This window comes from Lachancea lanzarotensis, scaffold LALA0S11, assembly GCF_000938715.1.
Source record: "Lachancea lanzarotensis genome assembly LALA0, scaffold LALA0S11, whole genome shotgun sequence".
NCBI lineage: Eukaryota > Fungi > Ascomycota > Saccharomycetes > Saccharomycetales > Saccharomycetaceae > Lachancea > Lachancea lanzarotensis.
Window position 1 is genome coordinate 410816 of NW_019212889.1, and position 19077 is coordinate 429892.

General features: G+C 45.2%; 7 protein-coding genes and 1 non-coding gene across 8 annotated transcripts; 2 read left to right on the forward strand and 6 right to left on the reverse strand.

Moving 5' to 3' along the window:
* Positions 1 to 993: 993 nt before the first annotated feature.
* LALA0_S11e04500g (LALA0S11e04500g1_1) lies at positions 994 to 2184 on the forward strand (the record flags this gene model as incomplete). The annotated part of the gene is made up of 1 exon (XM_022775294.1): positions 994 to 2184. One exon carries the CDS (start codon positions 994 to 996, stop codon positions 2182 to 2184), a length of 1191 nt encoding a protein of 396 aa, XP_022630660.1.
* A 513-nt stretch (positions 2185 to 2697) lies between these two features.
* On the reverse strand, positions 2698 to 2769 carry LALA0_S11e04522r. The gene has a single exon. It is a non-coding gene; the product is annotated as a tRNA-Cys (tRNA).
* Positions 2770 to 3102: 333 nt separating this feature from the next.
* On the forward strand, positions 3103 to 3972 carry AYR1 (LALA0S11e04544g1_1; the record flags this gene model as incomplete). The annotated part of the gene is made up of 1 exon (XM_022775295.1): positions 3103 to 3972. One exon carries the CDS (start codon positions 3103 to 3105, stop codon positions 3970 to 3972), a length of 870 nt encoding a protein of 289 aa, XP_022630661.1.
* Positions 3973 to 4221: 249 nt separating this feature from the next.
* Positions 4222 to 5058, reverse strand: LALA0_S11e04566g (LALA0S11e04566g1_1; the record flags this gene model as incomplete). The annotated part of the gene is made up of 1 exon (XM_022775296.1): positions 4222 to 5058. One exon carries the CDS (start codon positions 5056 to 5058, stop codon positions 4222 to 4224), a length of 837 nt encoding a protein of 278 aa, XP_022630662.1.
* Positions 5059 to 7166: 2108 nt separating this feature from the next.
* FAR1 (LALA0S11e04588g1_1) lies at positions 7167 to 10424 on the reverse strand (the record flags this gene model as incomplete). Its single annotated transcript, XM_022775297.1, has 1 exon — positions 7167 to 10424. The coding sequence occupies one exon, from the start codon at positions 10422 to 10424 to the stop codon at positions 7167 to 7169; it is 3258 nt and encodes a 1085-aa protein (XP_022630663.1).
* Positions 10425 to 11459: 1035 nt separating this feature from the next.
* Positions 11460 to 13502, reverse strand: SSY5 (LALA0S11e04610g1_1; the record flags this gene model as incomplete). The annotated part of the gene is made up of 1 exon (XM_022775298.1): positions 11460 to 13502. The coding sequence occupies one exon, from the start codon at positions 13500 to 13502 to the stop codon at positions 11460 to 11462; it is 2043 nt and encodes a 680-aa protein (XP_022630664.1).
* A 280-nt stretch (positions 13503 to 13782) lies between these two features.
* Positions 13783 to 15253, reverse strand: FBP26 (LALA0S11e04632g1_1; the record flags this gene model as incomplete). The annotated part of the gene is made up of 2 exons (XM_022775300.1): positions 13783 to 15105; positions 15230 to 15253. The coding sequence occupies 2 exons, from the start codon at positions 15251 to 15253 to the stop codon at positions 13783 to 13785; spliced, it is 1347 nt and encodes a 448-aa protein (XP_022630665.1).
* A 218-nt stretch (positions 15254 to 15471) lies between these two features.
* VPS35 (LALA0S11e04654g1_1) lies at positions 15472 to 18042 on the reverse strand (the record flags this gene model as incomplete). The annotated part of the gene is made up of 1 exon (XM_022775301.1): positions 15472 to 18042. The coding sequence occupies one exon, from the start codon at positions 18040 to 18042 to the stop codon at positions 15472 to 15474; it is 2571 nt and encodes an 856-aa protein (XP_022630666.1).
* Positions 18043 to 19077: the final 1035 nt, after the last annotated feature.

The window sequence follows — 19077 nt, forward strand, 5'->3', positions numbered from 1 at the left end:
TGGATGAGCAAGAAACGAGAGAAAAAAAAAGCTATAGTAGGTAGTAGTCACTAGACCTGCTGGACCAATGTTTGGAGAGTGTTTCAATTGTCTCAATGCTAGCGATTTAAACACTTTTCTTATGGGTGTATAGCTTCATCACCTACTGCGAGTACTCTCTCACGTGACATGTGTCTTAATTTTCACGATACTCTCTTAATTTACCACCATGGGCGAATCCCAGCCACTTGCCAATTTTTTCTCCCTCACACTACCACCTCCCACTTACGACCACCCACTATCACCACCCAGCCATTACTACACCATCTACAAAATTGTCTCTCCATCTTATTCATCTTATTGCACTGTTCGCTTAGTTACGGCAATTCCGGCAATTTCCGGCAAACCTCCCCCCTGCCTTGCCCTGCCCTGTCTTTTGTTCTTTACGCGTTACGCGTCTTTCTTACGCGTTTGTTTCGCACCAGTCACCTAGAAAAGCCGCAACCACAAGGGAAGACCAAAAAAAATTAATCACGCGTCACAGCCATCCTATTGAATCAGGACAGGAGAGCAAATGCCGGTGGTACCCAGCCACCACCCAATCACCACCCAATCACTACACACTAACCCATCCATCGCCTTTCTTTTCCCAATTCGGAAAATTAACGATCCCCATAAGATTTCCCAAAACGGTATTAAAATAACCTGGCGCACATGTGCGGGCGGATCAGGTCTTTTTTTAGAAGCGGAAAAGAACGGCTTGTCCAACGGGCAAAAAAAGTGTCTCTGACCCACCGGGTATATAAGGAAGACAATCCGGCGGGAATGGTTCTGGGATGTTCTCTCCTCTGTTGTTCACTTTGTCAATTGGTTTATTTTAGGTTTCAATTCCTCAAGAGAATTACATCTGATCGCTTTCTTTGTCCATCGCTAGGCTTAATTGCATCTCAATAAGCGCAGAACAGTACTCACTTCAGTAACTCATCATATCACATCACATCAGATCACATCGCAATGCAATACAAATCCACCACCGTTTTGGCCGCCGCTGCGGCTCTAGCCTCCTCTGCCTCTGCCGCTGTCACCGGCTCTGAGCCATGGAGCACCTTGACTCCTACCGCTACCTATTCCGGTGCCCTCACAGCTTACACTGAGACTTTTGGTATCGCTGTGGTGCCAATTTCGTCCTCGGTGTCCACTTTGAGCGCCGCCACCGCTTCCGACCACGCCAAGAGAGACGTTATTTCGCAAATCGGTGACGGTCAGATCCAGGCCACCACTGCCACCTCTACTCCAAAGTCTTCGGCTGCCGCTATCTCCCAAATTGGCGACGGTCAAATTCAGGCTACCACCTCTACTTCTACTCCAAAGTCTTCGGCTGCCGCCATTTCTCAAATCGGTGACGGTCAAATCCAGGCTACCACCTCTACTTCTACTCCAAAATCCTCTGCCGCCGCCATTTCTCAAATCGGTGACGGTCAAATCCAGGCTACCACTTCCACCGCTGCTCCAAAGTCCACCGCTGCAGCCATCTCCCAAATTGGTGACGGTCAAATCCAGGCCACTACCTCTACCGCTGCTCCAAAATCGTCTGCCGCAGCCATCTCGCAAATCGGTGATGGTCAAATCCAGGCTACCACCACCACTTTGAAGCCATCTTCTGCCGCTGCCATTTCTCAAATCAGTGACGGTCAGATTCAGGCTTCTTCTTCCGCCGCTAAGCCAACTGAAACAGCCGCTTCTCAGATCAGCGACGGTCAAATCCAGGCCTCCTCCACCTCTTCAGCCGTGCCAACAGAATCTGGTGCTTCCCAAATCCATGACGGCCAAGTTCAGGCTTCTTCCACCTCTGCTTCTTCTTCTCCAGCTTCCACCTCTGACGCCTCCTCTTTCGTATCTGCCGTTTCTTGCAAGGCTGAAGGCTCTCTATCCATGACTTTGGACAACGGTATGCTAAAGGACTCCAAGGGAAGAATCGGTTCCATCGTTGCCAACAGACAATTCCAATTCGATGGTCCTCCTCCACAAGCCGGTGCTATTTACGCCGCTGGTTGGGCTATTACCCCACAAGGTAACTTAGCCATTGGTGAACACGATGTTTTCTACCAATGTCTATCGGGCAGCTTCTACAACTTGTACGACGAGTCCATTGGTTCTCAATGTTCTCCAGTCCATTTGGAAGTCATTGAGCTAATCGACTGTTAAGTCAGATAAGCCACCACCCTTCTCAACCCAAAAAGCAAAAAAAAAGAATAACATTTCACTTTTTCTTTCCCAAGGTTATGACACGTCTAACCCACTACTGTGCTGCATTTTCAACACTCCTTTGTTCCATTACAACAATGCATTTCCAATTTTTCTCAACCCGACAGATCGACGTTCCCTTTGCATACATTTTAACAAAAGAAGAAATGTTACGGAACCCACCATTAACAGCATGAGGTTCACATTTCACACACCTTCAAAATCTTCTTTCCCACGTTGTGTTTCTCGTCCATGTCGAGAAACCCTTTTGATAGTTCTTTTAACAAGTGTATTGGATCCTAGCTACCTCTTGATGAGGTATAGTTACCAATATGCTCTTACATAATTAATTCAAACCATTTTAATACGTTTCATTCCTGATCAAAAGAGACTGAACTCGCTACTACGTTGTCGTCAACTTCACCTAATTATGTGTCTTCGGGTTCTTTACGGAACATACCAAAAAATAAAATCAGCTTGCACTCAGGTTCGAACTAAGGACCAACAGATTTGCAATCTGCTGCGCTACCACTGCGCCATACAAGCTTGATTTGTGAATATGAATGAACTAGAATTAGCAATGTATCAATAATAACACCACGTGAACCTTCTAAGCTCTTTGCCAGGTCAAGACCACAATCAAAAACTAACCTTTCACCGGTCTTCCAAACCGCCCTCGCCTCATTGATCATCTTAGAGCGACCTCAACATAGCATCTGTCATAATTTGACATCAAACTTGCAAAAAGTTCACCCTTCGTTGTATATTAATCATCACCGAAAATTGACTCTAAGACCTTGACACATATAAAAGCGCCGCTCCTCATACAAGCAAACAGCACTTCCTTCTCTTTAGTTGCTTGCCACCAACTCGTTCAATATGTCTCAAGTTACAAAGATCGCTTTGGTGACCGGTGCGTCGTCTGGAATTGGTTTTGAATTGACCAAACAATTAGCTGGAAAAGGGTACAAAGTTTATGCTGCCGCAAGACGAGTGAACCTTATCTTACCGCTTGAAAAAGAGTTTCCAGGGCTGGTAAAGGCTTTGGAATTGGACGTTGCAGAGCTTTCCCAAATTTTGGCCCTCAAAGAGCGTCTGGAAACGGAACTACCAGCCCAAAAATTGGATATCTTGTATAACAATGCTGGGCAGAGTTGCACTTTTCCCGCCACGGATGTGACCAACGATGTTTTGGAACAGGCCTTCAAAGTCAACGTTTTTGGGCCGATCAATTTGTGCCGGGAGTTGCTGCCATTTGTGATCAATGCTCGTGGAACAGTGGTTTTCACAGGCTCTATCGCTGGTATTGTGTGTTTCCCATTCGGATCTGTCTACAGTGCCACGAAGGGAGCCATCCACAGCTATGCCAAGGGACTACACATTGAAATGAAGCCATTTGGCGTGAAAGTCATCAATGTGGTCACAGGAGCCGTATCCACCGATATTGCCGACAAACGACCCTTGCCAGAAGGCTCCGTTTACAACATTCCCGAAGCTGCGGAGGCTCTTGAAGCTCGTAGAACCATGGCAAAGGACAACCGTCCTGAAAGTGTGTCTAAATACGTTCAAGAAGTGCTCAGAGACATTGAAAGTTCCAGAGACCCGATCGAGGTGTTCCACGGTTCATTTGCAAGTATCGTCCAATATTTCACGAGGTATATTCCGTACTGGCTCGTGGAGTTCGCGTTGGAACGCAAGTTCAAGCTACATGGTTTTAAGGATGCGCTCGCCAAATCCAAGCGTGAGTAAACAACAAAATTCGAAGCCAAAGTGGGGATGGCCCACAATTGTGATTATGACTCAAATAGCAGAAGGTATTGTGTACTTACTTAGAGTAAAGAAACGAAACGGAGCTATCTTTTAACGGGGGGTATCCATATATGCTAAAAATGATCTAAAATGGTATGGGCGAACTAAAGTAAGACGCTGCCAAAGCTGGTAACGTACAGTGGAAGGTTAAATGGTAATTTCTACTAGAATTCTAGTGAAAAGAATCGTTTAGCAGTCGACGAGCTTGACGATTTCCAAATGCACTGGAGCACACTGGCTACCAATAGTTTCGTCGTACAAGTTGTAGAAACTACCGGACAAACATTGGTAAAAAACGTCATTGTCGCCAATGGCCAAGTTACCATCTGGGGTGATAGACCATCCCGCAGCGTAGATAGCTCCAGCCTGTGGAGGAGGACCATCGAATTGGAATTGTCTGTTGGCAACGATGGAACCTACTCTGCCCTTGGAGTCCTTTAGAATACCGTTCTCTAGACTCATTTCCAAAGTGCCGCTGTTTTTGCAAGAAACGACTTTGATGTCAGATTCTGCGGAGCCTGAAGCAGAGGCAGCAGCAGAGTTGGAAGATAGAGTAGTGGTCTGCTTAGCACTAGACGACTGTTGGATTTGACCGTCGGAAACCTGGGAAGCAGCAGCAGCAGAAGAGGTACCGGTGCTGGAGCTGGAGGCCACAGGCTTCTCAGAAGTGTTTTGGACTTGACCATCGGTGATTTGAGAGGCGGCACCAGCAGTGGATGTGCTCTGAGACGTAGCAGCAGACGATTTCTGGGTGGTAGTGGTGGACGCTTGGATTTGTCCATCGCCGATTTGGGAGACAGCGTCTCTCTTGGCGTTGCCGGCAGTGGTCGTAGCAGACGAAGCAGACGAGGCACCGGACGCATTGGCCACAGGCTGGACGGCAATACCAAATCCGGTCGAGTAAGCGGTGGCAGCACCGGCAAACGTCTTGGTGGGGGTCAAAGTGGTCCACGAAGATGACGAATCGTCAGCAGAGACAACACAACCTGAGATCAGGGCAGAAGCAACGACAGATTTGAAAAGCATAGCGAATGGAAGGGTTCTTGGCGTAAAATAGAGAGAGCGAGATAGCTACAAGACTAGATCACTACTGATGGCAACAAAATAAAAGAAGCTGTCTCAAACAAACTCACACATCAGAATCTGCCAACTACAAGTTCCACATCCACAGCTGCTTTGCTTATATACCAAGACATATACGCTAAGATTCCGGGTACTATTCCGGGCCCACAAGCCCGCTACAACGATCTGCAAGACGAGTCCCGAAAAAAAAAATACGAGTTCGCGGCCCCATTCACAGCCTGCCGTTCTTTACTAAGTCGAGCAATGACACGATGAGTAGTATCATAACATCACTTTTGACCTGAATTACGGCAATGACAACAATTAGTAGCGTTAACGAAAGACAGAAATAAAATAAAATAAAATAAATTAAAATAAAAAGGCCTAAACGTTAGCACAATTGTACGTGTCGCGTCCATGGTTCGAGAACCATTGAAGTATTTTTAAAGTTTTACGTATAATCGCACGAGTTCTGCGAGAAACTCTGCCGCGCCAGAGCTGTTAAAGTTACGGTTAGAGCCAAGAATGTGGAAGTTATAGTTATTGACGTATTCTTCAAAAGTTCTGGCTGATGTTTTTCCGGTTACCGGGGACAACCAAAACGCGGGTCAAAATTCGTGGCTCGAGGATACCGCGAAAAAGGATTAGCTGTGTGTGCTTAGAAAGGTGCGTGGGATTTTATGGGTTTCCAGGGTGTAATAGACGGTGGGTTCTTCTTCTATTTCGGGAAATATGATTACCGTTTCTGGACAGTGGGGCCGCGCGGTTGGTATTGCTGTTTTGGGACACGCGGCTGTGGTAGAGGAAAGGAGGGTGTCTGGGTGTTTAAGGGGGATCTCAAGACCTTGAGTCATTAGGTACGGGATATGAAACGGATGCGTTTATAATGACTTGATGCTGATGAAAAACTGACCCGAACATCATTTTTTCCCAGTGTGTCGCAAATGGTGTCAAAACTGTGAATGAAGGCATCACTCATTGATAATGTTATCATTAGCAGCGGAGTAATGGAGCCAATGGACAACGCAAAGGTAGGGGCTCTATCCTTAGCTTTGAACACTAGAAAGGCTTTGTTTTAAAGAAGTTAGGACCACGCAGTCTCATGCGCCCGAAATGCACTGGCTTTATTGAATTTCACAAAATTATGTCATATTCACGGAGTTGCTACCGAAGAAAGGTTTCAAATGTTCTAAGACTCAATGACAGCTCAAGGATGTGCTCCAGCTATATTGCGAGCGTCACTGGGAACAAAAAGGTTACGGAGTTCGAAGATTTGAGAAAAATGGCTTGTAACTTCGCACGTACACGACCCGAGAACCGACTAGAGGACGCGCACCAGCTAGTTGAGCAAACACAGCATATGGTGATTAGCATACCATGTATAACGTGGAGGAGTGGCTTCACCTGGATCTACTGGTAAAAATGTCCTAGAGGTGCCCAAAAACCCAGAAGACATCAGCTTCTGGTATTCCAATTTCGATAATCTGAAGATCGTACTGCTGGGCACAATAATTGGTTCCGATCCACGCAACACACGGTATAGTATTTTGCGTGGAAAGCCCTGGCGAATGCAATTGAAATAATCAAGTGCCATAACGTCGGTGACAGGCTCTGAAAAAAGTGATAACTACTCATTGAATTTCTGTCACCACAAGTCGAAGACGTTTGAAAGCCTTTGGATTCCCCATTGCATCTTCGGCTGTTGCCAAACTACAGTTATAATGTCCCACGCACTAGTGATCGCGGTAAAAAATTTCAGCTCTCAGCTTTTTAGGATAATCACCAGCGTATCATGCATTAGTGTGGTTTCAGCAAGCTCATCAACCAATCTAGGAACATAATGCGTCACTCGCCAATGCTCTACTTTCCCTAGGCAAAGGTTCTCAAATCGGGCCGTATAATAGAGGAATGTTCACGGAACCGGTGTTCGAACTTCCACAGGTGAAAGCTCTCAAGAGCTTACATTACAATGAGTACATAAAATTACCTGAATCTACGTGAACTCTAATTGCAACTGACATACTACCGTTTACTCCTGCGCTTTGTACTTCGTTTGGATTTCTTACTCGTTGTCACAGCCTTTCTTGACAGATCAAGCGACCCCGCATTGCACACATCTCCCACTTTGACAAGGCCTGATCATTGCTGCTTTGATTGGAGCACAGTTGCGTTATGTAGTGCAATTGTGAGCTTAACTTTTCAGCATATTGACCGAGAGGCTCAAGTTTGACAAGCCGATATAACCCAGGATCATTACAGACACAGTCCCGACTGATACAGAATATCATGGAGATAAGCTGATTTAAAACAGTACATGTATCAACAGTGAGTTCAACCATCACATTCATCAGCGTTTCAGCGACAAGTAGTTCCAATTGACGTGAAGCAAAAACCATATCCCGGGAGGCTGACATTGGGGGCGCAAGAGGAATGTTTAGAGTTTCAAGTTCGCTCTCCTGGGAATCGAAACCCAAAGAAGTCACAGAGGCTCTCATCGCAGATGTCGAAGGCATTGTCGTTCGACCAGAGGTAAACTTAAAATCACATCCTAGAGAGTTACCTTGGAAACTTGAAAGCCCAGAATGATCATACCACTGAGAAGTGTAATAGAGAAGGGAAGAGGTTGCTGCGCGCGACAAAATGTGATGCCCAAGATGCTGTCGCAGACTTGATACATTGAGTTGAATTTCTAGTAAAACACTTTTTATCTGTCCAGGTCGGAGGCACCCAATTTCAAGTGTCAGTTCATCGGAAGGCCGAGCCAACTCTACCAATCGGCCATTACGTTCGGCAGCACAAAACTGGGCCACAGTACTATCCGCACATCGTAGACATGCGGATAGAGACGTTACAAAACTTTCGTGAAGCCCTGTTATAAGGTCACTAACTGATATGTCTTTCAGGGCCTCAAAGCCAGTTGATATAACATTGTAAGTTTGACCTTCAATAATGTCGCTCAACAGTACCTGACTGTTGAATGTGAAATAATGATGGATCGAATACCGTAACTCACTTACAATTGATTCCAACTTGCGCTTGATTCTCCGTATCTGAGGATCGTCTTCCTTTCTGTAATAACGCACAGGAAAATCATTTCCAATGATAACGAGCTGCTGAACGTGGTCCTGGCTTTGCTCTATCGTGCAGATTAGCTTGTAGCATGTCTCAAGCATCACTGCCAACTCACAGGTGTCATTTTCGAAAAACTCTTCGTTACTATGAACCATGAGGCCATCAACAAAATCAAGTAAACCATCCCAGTCTTTTTTCACCATGCCAATAAAAGTCCCAAACGGCCCAACTCGGCCAGCACCATCTCTGCCTACTATAACAAGCCCAATTACATCTTGTCCAGAAAGGCAACCTAGGCACTGCATTAACTTCGTCTTTAGTGTGAGTAGGTGTTCCTCATTGGAATGGAGCTCTGGATGACAGTTTATAATACTGATGCAAACAACAAGTTTGAGAGGCAACCTGCCGTGCGGAGTGAAAACGCTCGAACGTGGCCCTACTTCTGTACCCTCATAACTTTCCACCGATTTTGGACGTATTGGCATGATCATTGATTCGGGGAGAAAATGCCAATTATTAGATGTAAGCTGTTCAAGTGGGACAATAGATGAACTTTGTTCTTCTGGTGTCAAGAAAACACGTTTCAGGTAGTAGAACCACTTACGAATGACAGCAGGATCACCATCACAGTGAAGAAAAATCTCGGGCAAAAGTTTGGATTTCAGGTTCATGATTATTGTATTAGGGTCCAATTGGTGTAACTGAGAAATCTGGTCTCTGCTAACATTCCCAATGAGACTCTCATCGGCTACAAGTACGAGTCGTTCTTGAAACATGAAAGCTGTAACAGTAACCCATGTGTCCTCGTCTTCAGAGTAGCTCATTTTATCGAAAGTCTCCAAGGATCCGGTCGAAAATGACAACTGCAGTGTCTCTTTGACGTAAGTTTGTATCTCATTCCGAATGCGTACCTCTTTGTTCCTCAACAAGTTTGCAGACTCGATAACGCTGCTGCATTCGGGAAGATACGCTGTCATCACATACTGAACTTTGGCCACGTTAGCATCCTCGTTTATGTTGAATTTCGACAGTTGCGGTACCAAGTGTATGCGTGGTTTACTGAGATCCAAATCATAATCAAATCCATCACTTTTAGACGCGACACTTCTTGATTGAAATGAGCTCGTTCGACTGGAAGGTGTACGCAAATGTTTTGGCGATATACCGAGACCGCTATAATTCTTGAAACCATCGCTAGTGATTTCGGCACTTTTGATAACTTGATCGTAAGGTGTCCTGAGATCATGTATTCGAGCACTCTTGCGATTTCGAGAGTCATCAGGCTGACTGATTACCTGGGCTTTAACGTCATTTGCGGTGCATAAGCTTCCACTGTCGCCTGTATCACACAAGCCAAATCCTCCGCAAAGAATTTTTGCCGTCATCTCGCTGACGACATCTTTCCTCTTTGGGCTGGAAAGCCCACCACAAATTGAGCATCTGGGTAAAGTGTTGGCAGGAAGAAGTGCTTCTAGGGATACCAGAAAGCAGTTGTAGTGGCATTGGTGATTGCAGGATAGTTCGATCAACTTCTCCCCATCTAGAGCACATGTGAAGCTTTCGCCACAGATGCTGCAGCTGCTTGCAGCAAAGTTCTTGGGTCCTCCTGAAAGAAGAGCAACATTTTTTCGAAGTTCTGCTGCACACGTAGGGGACTCTACTTCGGGATATAAATCATTCCAAGGGTCTTTGAATATCGGTTGCTCAAAAGTGCAATGGCTGTTAGGAGAACCTTGTGAAGTGAAATCGAGACGCCTGCGTGGATCTACCGAGCTTGCAGTGACCCAACTAGCACAGTCTGAAGACGAACAGTCTGACCTTCTGAAGGCCATAGGTGATGCCAAAAAAGGCGCCACTTTCGAGCTGGTGCTATGAGCTTTGTGGGGTGTGGGACGGGGCGTGATTGGACTCAAATGTAATGGGGCTGGGGCATTGGTACGCCTCTTGCCTGCAATCATGTCTGGTTTTGCCGTAGAAAGCGAAGAAGGGCCAAATTCGAAATCTCTGCTTTCGCAAGGTGCAAATCTAGAAGAGTTTCTGTGAACAATACGTGGACGCTCCTCAAAAGTATGGTGACTACTAGCCGGTGAAGAGGCATTCGAAGCGCTTAAACTGCGAAAACCAGAGTTGACCCGTGTCAAAACGTTTCCTGAAAACTTTTTGAAGTTTCTCGCTGAAGCCGGAGAATTACTTCCAACGCTAGGAGGAGAGTGGACATTCTTTGTTCTCGTTGTAGATATAGGTGTGCGAACCTCCATCGTTATCCACTCGACTCTAGTCTGGTACGACAAAACAGCTTCAGTTGGCTGTGATATGTCTTTCTTCAACTTTTCAAGTTTCGGATGGGTTTCGTCTCTGCCTACGTCTTGTAGAAAAATCGATCCACCATGTCCCATTGGTGGAAACGCCGCTTAAATATATCTTCCAAACCTTCAGGATATCCCTAGGCAGCGGAGCAGAATACTAGGGGTGCCCTTAAGGCTTTAACTTGGAAAACATCGTATTTTTCAACTCGTGCGGTTTAGGGTATAGTGTCAAACATAATGGGGCAACCATGAAACCTCATCATCGATTGAGAACAGAAAGGGGAATGAGGGGAGCGACATAGACCCTAACGGCACTGTGGATCCTCAAAGATGTCTTAAAAAACGACCTTGATTCAACACCGATGATCAAATTGGTTTTGAATCTGAGATTCTCCATGTCGGGCTCATCTCATCTCATCGTAAGGGAGATTCGACGGTTGACAGACTTAAAACGCTTGATCATTCTGACCCATACTGACATCACTAAAGAGTAGAAGGTGTTTAGAATGCAGGAACATGCTGGATAGTGTCGAGTGCCTGCGTCGCGCATTAGAGCATGACTGTAACGAGCATTGGTGTTTTATTTCAGTACACCACATCTTATGGCTATGATTTTTGGATATTCCATACGGAAGATGGACAACTGTATGGTCAATAGCCAAATGTCACCACATGAATGCTGAGGCGTTCGCGGACTTATAATTAGGTATCTTGTCAGATTTTTGGTTGTTGCGGGACATCTTCGATCAGATTTTTGATGTGCTTTTTAGTGCGGACTTATCGTGTAGAAGTCTCGAAATGCTAACAAGTGTCTTCAAAAGTATCCTTTGCAATGGCTCTTGTGATCCACTAGCGTATTTTTTCCCTCTCATTCTTCATGACAGCGTAAGAGTTTTCAAAACTGTCATCACAATGAGCAGTCTTGTTGCCATAATTAATAGAAAAATTGATCACTCAGTAATTTTCTCGAGCCACCAAAAGCAGCAACTAGCTGTGTCTGTTTATATCCCAAGCAACACCCGTAACCTTCTGTAGTCTGTCCAAAATGTCAATTATTGGAGTGAAAAGTCCAAATTGACGCTGCTCGCCGTCATAAGAATGCAGCATCCCTACTACTCCTAGTCCTAGGCTGGTGGTGAGCTTTGTAAGTATCCACGCGCCTGAATCGCCACCAGCTGCAAACATAGGTGTGGGAGAAGCAACAATAAACTCACTACTTCTCAATTTCCCGTCTGCCCAATAAATGAGTTTAGAACCGTTGATTTGTCCTCTCGTAAAATTCGTTGTGGCACCGACCTTAAATACTTCCATACCTGGTTTCATTTTCAGCACTTTGTCCTTCACGTACAGATTTTGAAATCTCAAAAATGGGTTTGCCATTGAGCTTACATCGTCACCGAGAAAATTGGTGCACTGAACATCGGAGCTTACTTTTATAATGGCAAAATCAGATAGTTTTTGGTCGATAACGGCCCGTTCACCCCAAACTACCTGTCCGAACGTGTTTTCCCGCTGCCAGTCGAGGTTTTGATCGATCCTTTCCGCTTCCTGGTCAAAAGCAGCCTTTTCTACAGATTTGGGAGGGTAGCGTTGAGACTCTTCCAAAATGGCGGTCTTATACTTTTTCTGTAGCACGGCGGATGGAACAGATACATACGGATAGTCATGGGATTCCGCCAGTGCTACATGAGCGCAGGCCATTGCGAAAGTGGCTCCAGTAAATTGCGCCAAAGAGGCGTCGTTTGCGTCTATTTGAGGGTAGACGTAGCCTCCGAGCGTACCGGTGATCTTTTCGCTATTCTGAGATGAGATTGACATCGATATTGGTGGTGAGCTCCCATTTGGTGGAAGCCGATACGGAGGATGAAATTGTGAAGAAGGTGTGGCCTCCATTGGCTGCGGTACCTTTGCCCCTGGGTTGACAACATCGGCGCAGGTTGTGATGTAGTCTTTAACGCAGTAGAAATGCACATCTGGAAACAGAGAATACAATGCTTTGATCATATCGAAATGTTCTTGTTGAGGGTCCGGCAGGCCAAACGAGAGGGTTAAAACTGCTGATGATCGATCAAGGCCTCTCAAAACGGGAGCGATGAAAGCACCATCCTGATCGGAAATTCTGGAGGAATCCGTCATTGCAAGCTTATCCATAATAGATGCAAGTTTGGCTTTTCTCGGCAGGTCGCATTCCGCGTCAATGCAAAAATTTCTAGGCTGAGGCAAAGTTTGTAGTTCCGAGGCTTCTTCTAAGGGAATGTTGAGCTTTTTAAGGAAAGTCATAAAACGCCTTATTATGATGGCTCTGGAGTTATTGAAAACTTCGGAGAAAAGTAGGTTATCAACAAAATGCAGGACGATTTTTGTAATGCGTCTTAGAGCAGGGCTTTTGCTACAGGAAATTCGATGCGGTAGTCTTGCCGCAGGAACGCCCGGCATGAAATCTTTGAAACATTCTGCTGCTTGTATCACAGCCTTTGAGACATTGGTGACATTTTGATGGATATCATGCATGAGCCCAACCAAATTTTCATCCAAGACTTCCAGAGCTTTGTCAAACTGTTCCGAAGCTAATGCTGGATCATCTTTTTTCGACGACGCAGCAGTGCGAGCAGGATACTCATCCAAGAACGAACCGCTAGTCACAAAAGAGTCACCTTCCTCAGAAACTGGGTTTAGAGATCCGAACTTGCCAAATTCTAACACCCGCAAGGGCTTTCCCACGTTCTCCACATCTCTTTTCCCTGTAAAGTTGGCGCTATCCTTCGTGCTGCCAGTGTGCATTGAAGAAGTACCAGTCCGATGAGTCTGACGACTTTTGGAGAAAACCGAGGACGACTGTATGGAAGATGATATTCTGCTCGAGGAGTCGTCACTTTTGCTTATGTTTTCCGTGTTTATGTCCCCATCGTCTGTAGCTCTTGATGAGGATGAAGCGCCTGATGAGATCCGTACGTTACTCAACTCTTCATTTGTAGATTCATCGTTGTTTTCAGACGACTTCCGGCTGAGGCCTAGGATCCTCTTAGGCATTATAAATAGTTAGCGTCGTGAAGATGAGCTTGAAAGGTCCTAGCTTCGCAGGAACTTGTTGTGTATTTACTGGTAAATTTGTTCAAAAGGTAGTCTATTATTCAATATGGATGTAAATTATTATATCTACCATAAACCATGAAAATGAATTAGACAAGGAATATCGACAATATGGATGAGATGCCAGCTTTCCGTTGTTGGTTGTGAATTTGGTGATGCCAGGTCATTGCAGATTCAAATCGGAGAGAAATGGTTTTGAGTGGAACAGCACTGGAGTCTCTTATTTTTTACTGTCTGAATCTATTAGCGCATGAGCCGATTTTCTTTGATTTGAGTCGCTTTCCCCGACTTGACTAGTCCCCTTTCCCTTGTACGTACTCACAGCGGGAATGTCTGCTTTGATTTTTGTTACATGAGTCGCATAGGCGCGAGGCTCGAGCCGGATTAAGGTGTGAAGTGGAATTGACATCCACGGCGATTCTTCCTGGGGCACATTCATGAAGTACGCATAGATACACCTCAAAACAGCCTGATGTGTAATGATAAGGATATTTTCTTGTCGCTCGAGCTCCATGATGATGGGCTCGAGCCTTATTACCACGTCACGGTAAGATTCACCACCGCGATATCTGTACTCATACTTGTCTTCGTCCCGTGCCTTGAAATCCTCGGGGAACGTTTCTTCAATCTCTTCATATGTCATGCCGTCGCATACACCGGCATCAAGCTCATCTAGAGCTTTCCATTGTAATTGCTTGTAGGGTAAATCTTGAGCAGTCTCTTGCGTTCTGATCAGCGTGGATGTCCACACAGTGAGATCACGGTTACCTGCAGATTCACGCACTAGTTCGGGTAGTTTTTTGGCATATTGAAGTCCTCGGGGCGAAAGCGATGAATCACCTCCAATTTTTTTCTCTAAATTGTAAATCGACTCACCGTGCCTTGACAGCCAGATGTAGCGCGGTTTTATGTGCAGATTCATCACGTAAAACACGATCCGACTTTCCAGGTAGGTTTCCACCTTGTTGATGATAACCTGCTGAGCGATATTGATCAATCGCACAAATGTTAGATCCCTGTCTTGTGCTTCATCCAGCGCTTGGTATACCTGCTCGTAGTTCGCGATTCTCTCCAGGAAATCGGCCGTCGCAACGTCAGGGTCCACACCCTTGTAATCTGGTGAAGAAGTCTTCACGTCTGCGATGTTTCTCAAGATAAGGTCATTGTCGTCACACCAACTTTCTAAGAACATCGGCTCGATAGAGTTCTCCCTGCAAAGCTTCAACACCCAATTCCGCCTTTGTCTCGTTGAATTAGTCGCGTCAAGGATGGCCACAACGCCTTGCTCATCTGCAAACCAATTCATCATGTCGATAACGGCCTGTGTCACTGCATGTTCCCTTATTTTATATGCCTCCTCGTTTGAAGCATCGAAAAATTCCGCGCTTGGCCTGGGAGCACCTTGACGCCTATAGTTTCCCACGTTAAAACACTTGGACTTTATGGAAAGCCAGGAAAGATATCGCACAATCTTCTGTGAGATGAATGATTTACCTCTGGCTGGTAATCCCACCATGACAACACATATTCTTAAATTCTGAACCTAGCGAAACTTGCAATCGACGATTGCCTTGTGTTAGTCCAACTTGTCGAATAGTTTTTAAGCATAAAGCAGTCTTCCAAAGACACAAATACTAGCACCAACTAGCCATCGCTTCTGTACATACATTTGATACCGTGTAGACAGGCATTTTAGCACGTTTTTGATCCGTTCTTTCGACTCAAGTCCGAATGATAAGCGTCCACTAATTATCACAGCGATATATACGCTTGATAATCTAAAGAGGACTGCACAATTTCAAAGATCGGTTGACGATTTGGAGTTGAACCTTTACTGAAATTTGCTAAAGTTGCAGAATTGTACTTATGTGTGTATTTCGTTAATGATGATATATCCAGTGACAGCGATTTATACATTAATCGCCTTGAATCGATCATCAACGTCTTTCTGGTCTCTGATGTACTGTAATGTTCGATTGAAATGTTCAACCGGTATGGATTCAAGATGTACAGCTTTGGAAGGAGTGGCCTTGTTGTAAACGGTCGCCACACTGCTTGCAGGATTACGGTAAATGTAAGAGCCATCGATACCGATGTAAGTGAAATCGCTGGTGTTTTTTGATCCATCTCCGAGGATGGGGTTTATCTCGAGTGCTGAAGAATCGAGATTTGTTCTTATCAACTCAATTAATCCGTTGATGTATTTCACTCCTACGTGAGTGGAGGTCTCGTCGCCGTGGATGTAGTAGTAACAACATCTGTCGAGAATCTCAACCATAAGCTCGCAACTCTGTACGTTGTCCATCACAGAGTCAGCAACTCTGAGAGAGCGCTGGAGACACTCCAAGACCCGCTTGCCCTCGCGGAAAAAACTCTCTGTAACACCTTCCTCTTCTCCCAGCGGCGAGATTTCAGTGGCCCACCACAAATGTGAGCAAGTGTATACGGCACGGCACTGATCTTGCTTCTTGAGCAGCTTTGACCCATGTAGCGTGCATCGTGTTATCAGGGTCTCGTAGTAGGACTCAGTGTGTAAATTTCTTGTCTTTTGTAGCGTTTGCGCCATATTCACAATGGCTTGAAATTGAATACGTGAATCGCTCAAAGATTCTTCGAAAATAGTGAAAGCTTGCGAAAAGAAGTCATAAGCAATGTCGCTCAACTCACATTGATCCGCCAGCGACGCTGTCTGGACATTCAGTTTGTACAGCAAGTCAAAACAGCCCGCACCACACGCGTTATAGAGATCGTTAATAATCCGGGATGCATGCTTAAAAAGCTGTTTCATCGTAACGTGAAGCTTTTCGCGAGTCTCTGGTTTCTTCTTGGATCTCAGTTGACACCTTCTAATTAATTTCCAGTAGTTGGCTAATATGGCCGGCGAATGGTAAATGATATTCTTCCCACTCTGCTGGAACCAGTTCCTGCACGTCAGCAACAATTCCGAATGCGAATCAATGGACTTGTTATAGCATAAATGCGTAAGTTGCGCTAGTTTCTCTTGATCTGGGGCGAAAGTCCAGTTCCCAGAGTCCAGTTCGCTTTCTTCATCCAACATCAGCGAAGAGCTTGCTTTTTCTGTAGTCGACTTAAATAGTGAGCCGCAGACCTGAAGAATTTTCTCAAGCTCGGCTTTTGAAGTTATCCGCCACTCAGCGTACGTCAATGTATCCAGAATCTCGTTGGCACAATCTTTTTGGAGCCTTAAATTCTGCGCAGAAAGAAGTCCTTCGTAGGCATCGCATTCCGTTAATAGCTTCATGAAAAATGCGGTGTCCGATTTGATTTCTGAAGCCAGCAACAGGTCGTGGAAAAGAGAGTCAAGTTCTTCTGAAGCAGCTTTCCCGTAATCTTTGCATTTCTCATGCATGAACTTGAACAGTACATCAACATTGCTGATATTATCCGGGTACCAGCGAAGCGTTAGCTTCAAAATTCCTCGAATGACAGGGGCGAGCTCTTGCAACGACAAATCTGGTCGCTCCTCACTCATTTGACTAAGGAATTTCCAGAATATGAAGAAAAGATTCTTGTCGCCTTCTTCAACACTCATGAAAGCCAGTCCCCGAGTTAGGTCTTCCACATCGGTATTCCGCTCAACAAATCCGTTTAACCTTTCCACTAATGTCAAAACGACCTTGTTTATGGGTACTGCAGGGTTAAGTTTCAAGATCGTGGTGAGAAGATCCGACAGTGTACCCAGATGGAATTCATCTGGAAAAACTTGGCAGACCACATCCAATAAGTACTCTTGGGACACTACGTCTCTGCATTGCACGACTTGATCGAGAATTAGCGGAAGTATTTCTGTACGGTATAGCTCGAAATCCATTTCGACAATCTGAGACAGTCTGACCAAGTTGGCGCCAATCAAAACCTTGAGCTCTTTTCTTTCACGGGTACGTTGCTCGCGTTCACGTAGAGGACCCTGGTGTTGCAAACGCACCCACAGTTTATTCATTTCGATGAAATTTGTGATGATGAAATTGACATTCGCCTTTTTGGCTTCGCTGTCGTCTGCTTGGAAAAACTGCTTAGTTCGCTGTGACAGATAGTAGCGCAGAAAAAGGCCCCGGATCGGGTTTTGAACGCCTTTACACATCTCGATCATATCTTTGAAGATTTCTTCGCGTGGAGCGTCGGCGGATTGCAAATACGCGCTTCCCACAGTTATCATGAGGTACAAGCGGGGCAGAATGTTTCCTGCATATTGCACCAGTTCGTACAGGTCAGCCAAATGATGCCTTTTTGTATGACTTTCGACGAAATACGTTGACAAAATACTCAAAGAGTCGTAGATCGAGATGTATAGCTCGTAGTACTGCTTTGGCGATAACAATGGGCTTCGTAGCTCTGTCAGCATGACCGAAGCGTGTTTCAATGCGTCCATAAGCTTGTCCTGCACTAGACATCGTTGCATCAATATCGTCTGCTGTTTGCAGTTGGTAACGGCTTGGTCTATAGTTTCTGCGTAGGACATTGTTTGTGGCGGAAGGAGTGGGGAACGCAGTCTTTTAGGGTGAGAGCCGCTATCCTCAGCGATGTTACTCGAGCGAACGATAGGGGAAGTTTGATAGAACCACCCGTTTGAGTTTCTATATGGTATATTATTATTACTTGCAGGAGCGAATCGTTCGTCTAGGGTGATTCCATCATGTGATCTGTCTTTCTAGTTGAGGAGAAATCCTGGGGCTCAAAGCGAGAGTTTTTGACTTGGATTTATGACTGTTCACCCACTCGTAGAGTCTTACGCGTTGTGCTTGTTTGAAGTTGTGTTTCTATGCGAAGAAACAGACTAAAAAAAAATCCAAAAAAGGGACTCCCTGTGTCACACATCGTTTTCAAAAACCATACGTGTCCGTGAAATTGCATGCTCATCCTGTTATCCTACCTCATCTGTCTCCAGATTCAAGAACACCAAGCGTTTCTCGCCCAAGTGTGAGCGTCAGTGTTAGGAGTTCGGCATAAATTAATTGAATAACGATATCTACCCAGAAAGCGATGAGGTCAAAAAAATAACCATAAAACCGACGAAACAAAAGAAGAAGTGGCCAGAAAAGGCTAGAAGAGGTCAGAAATGACCAACTATCTCCAGGAAATTCCAATCATTTGTCGTAACTTTTCTCTTGAAATCCACCCTTCCCCGAATGTATTTCTAAGTCGCTGGTGCTCGTCCGGCCCACTATTTCTATGACTAAAAAACTAAACACATACGACGACCAAACACATCTCTGAAGACAATCTACTGTGGTATCCAGTCACAACCGTTTCTTGCGTCGTCAGACGCAGTGTAGGGTCTTCTTCAGTATCCCAGTAATTTGTCAACCTTCCGAACTCGTGCTGAGCGCTCTTCTACGCATGTATAATTTTCACTCACATTACGGCCCAGGTTTCTAAGCAGATTTGCCCGATAATGCCGAATAATCAGCTAGAAACCGAACTGGTGATGGTGTCCTGGCGAGACCTCGCTTATGCTTGTTTGCTTATTGATGTAGATTTATGTAGAAGTAGAGCG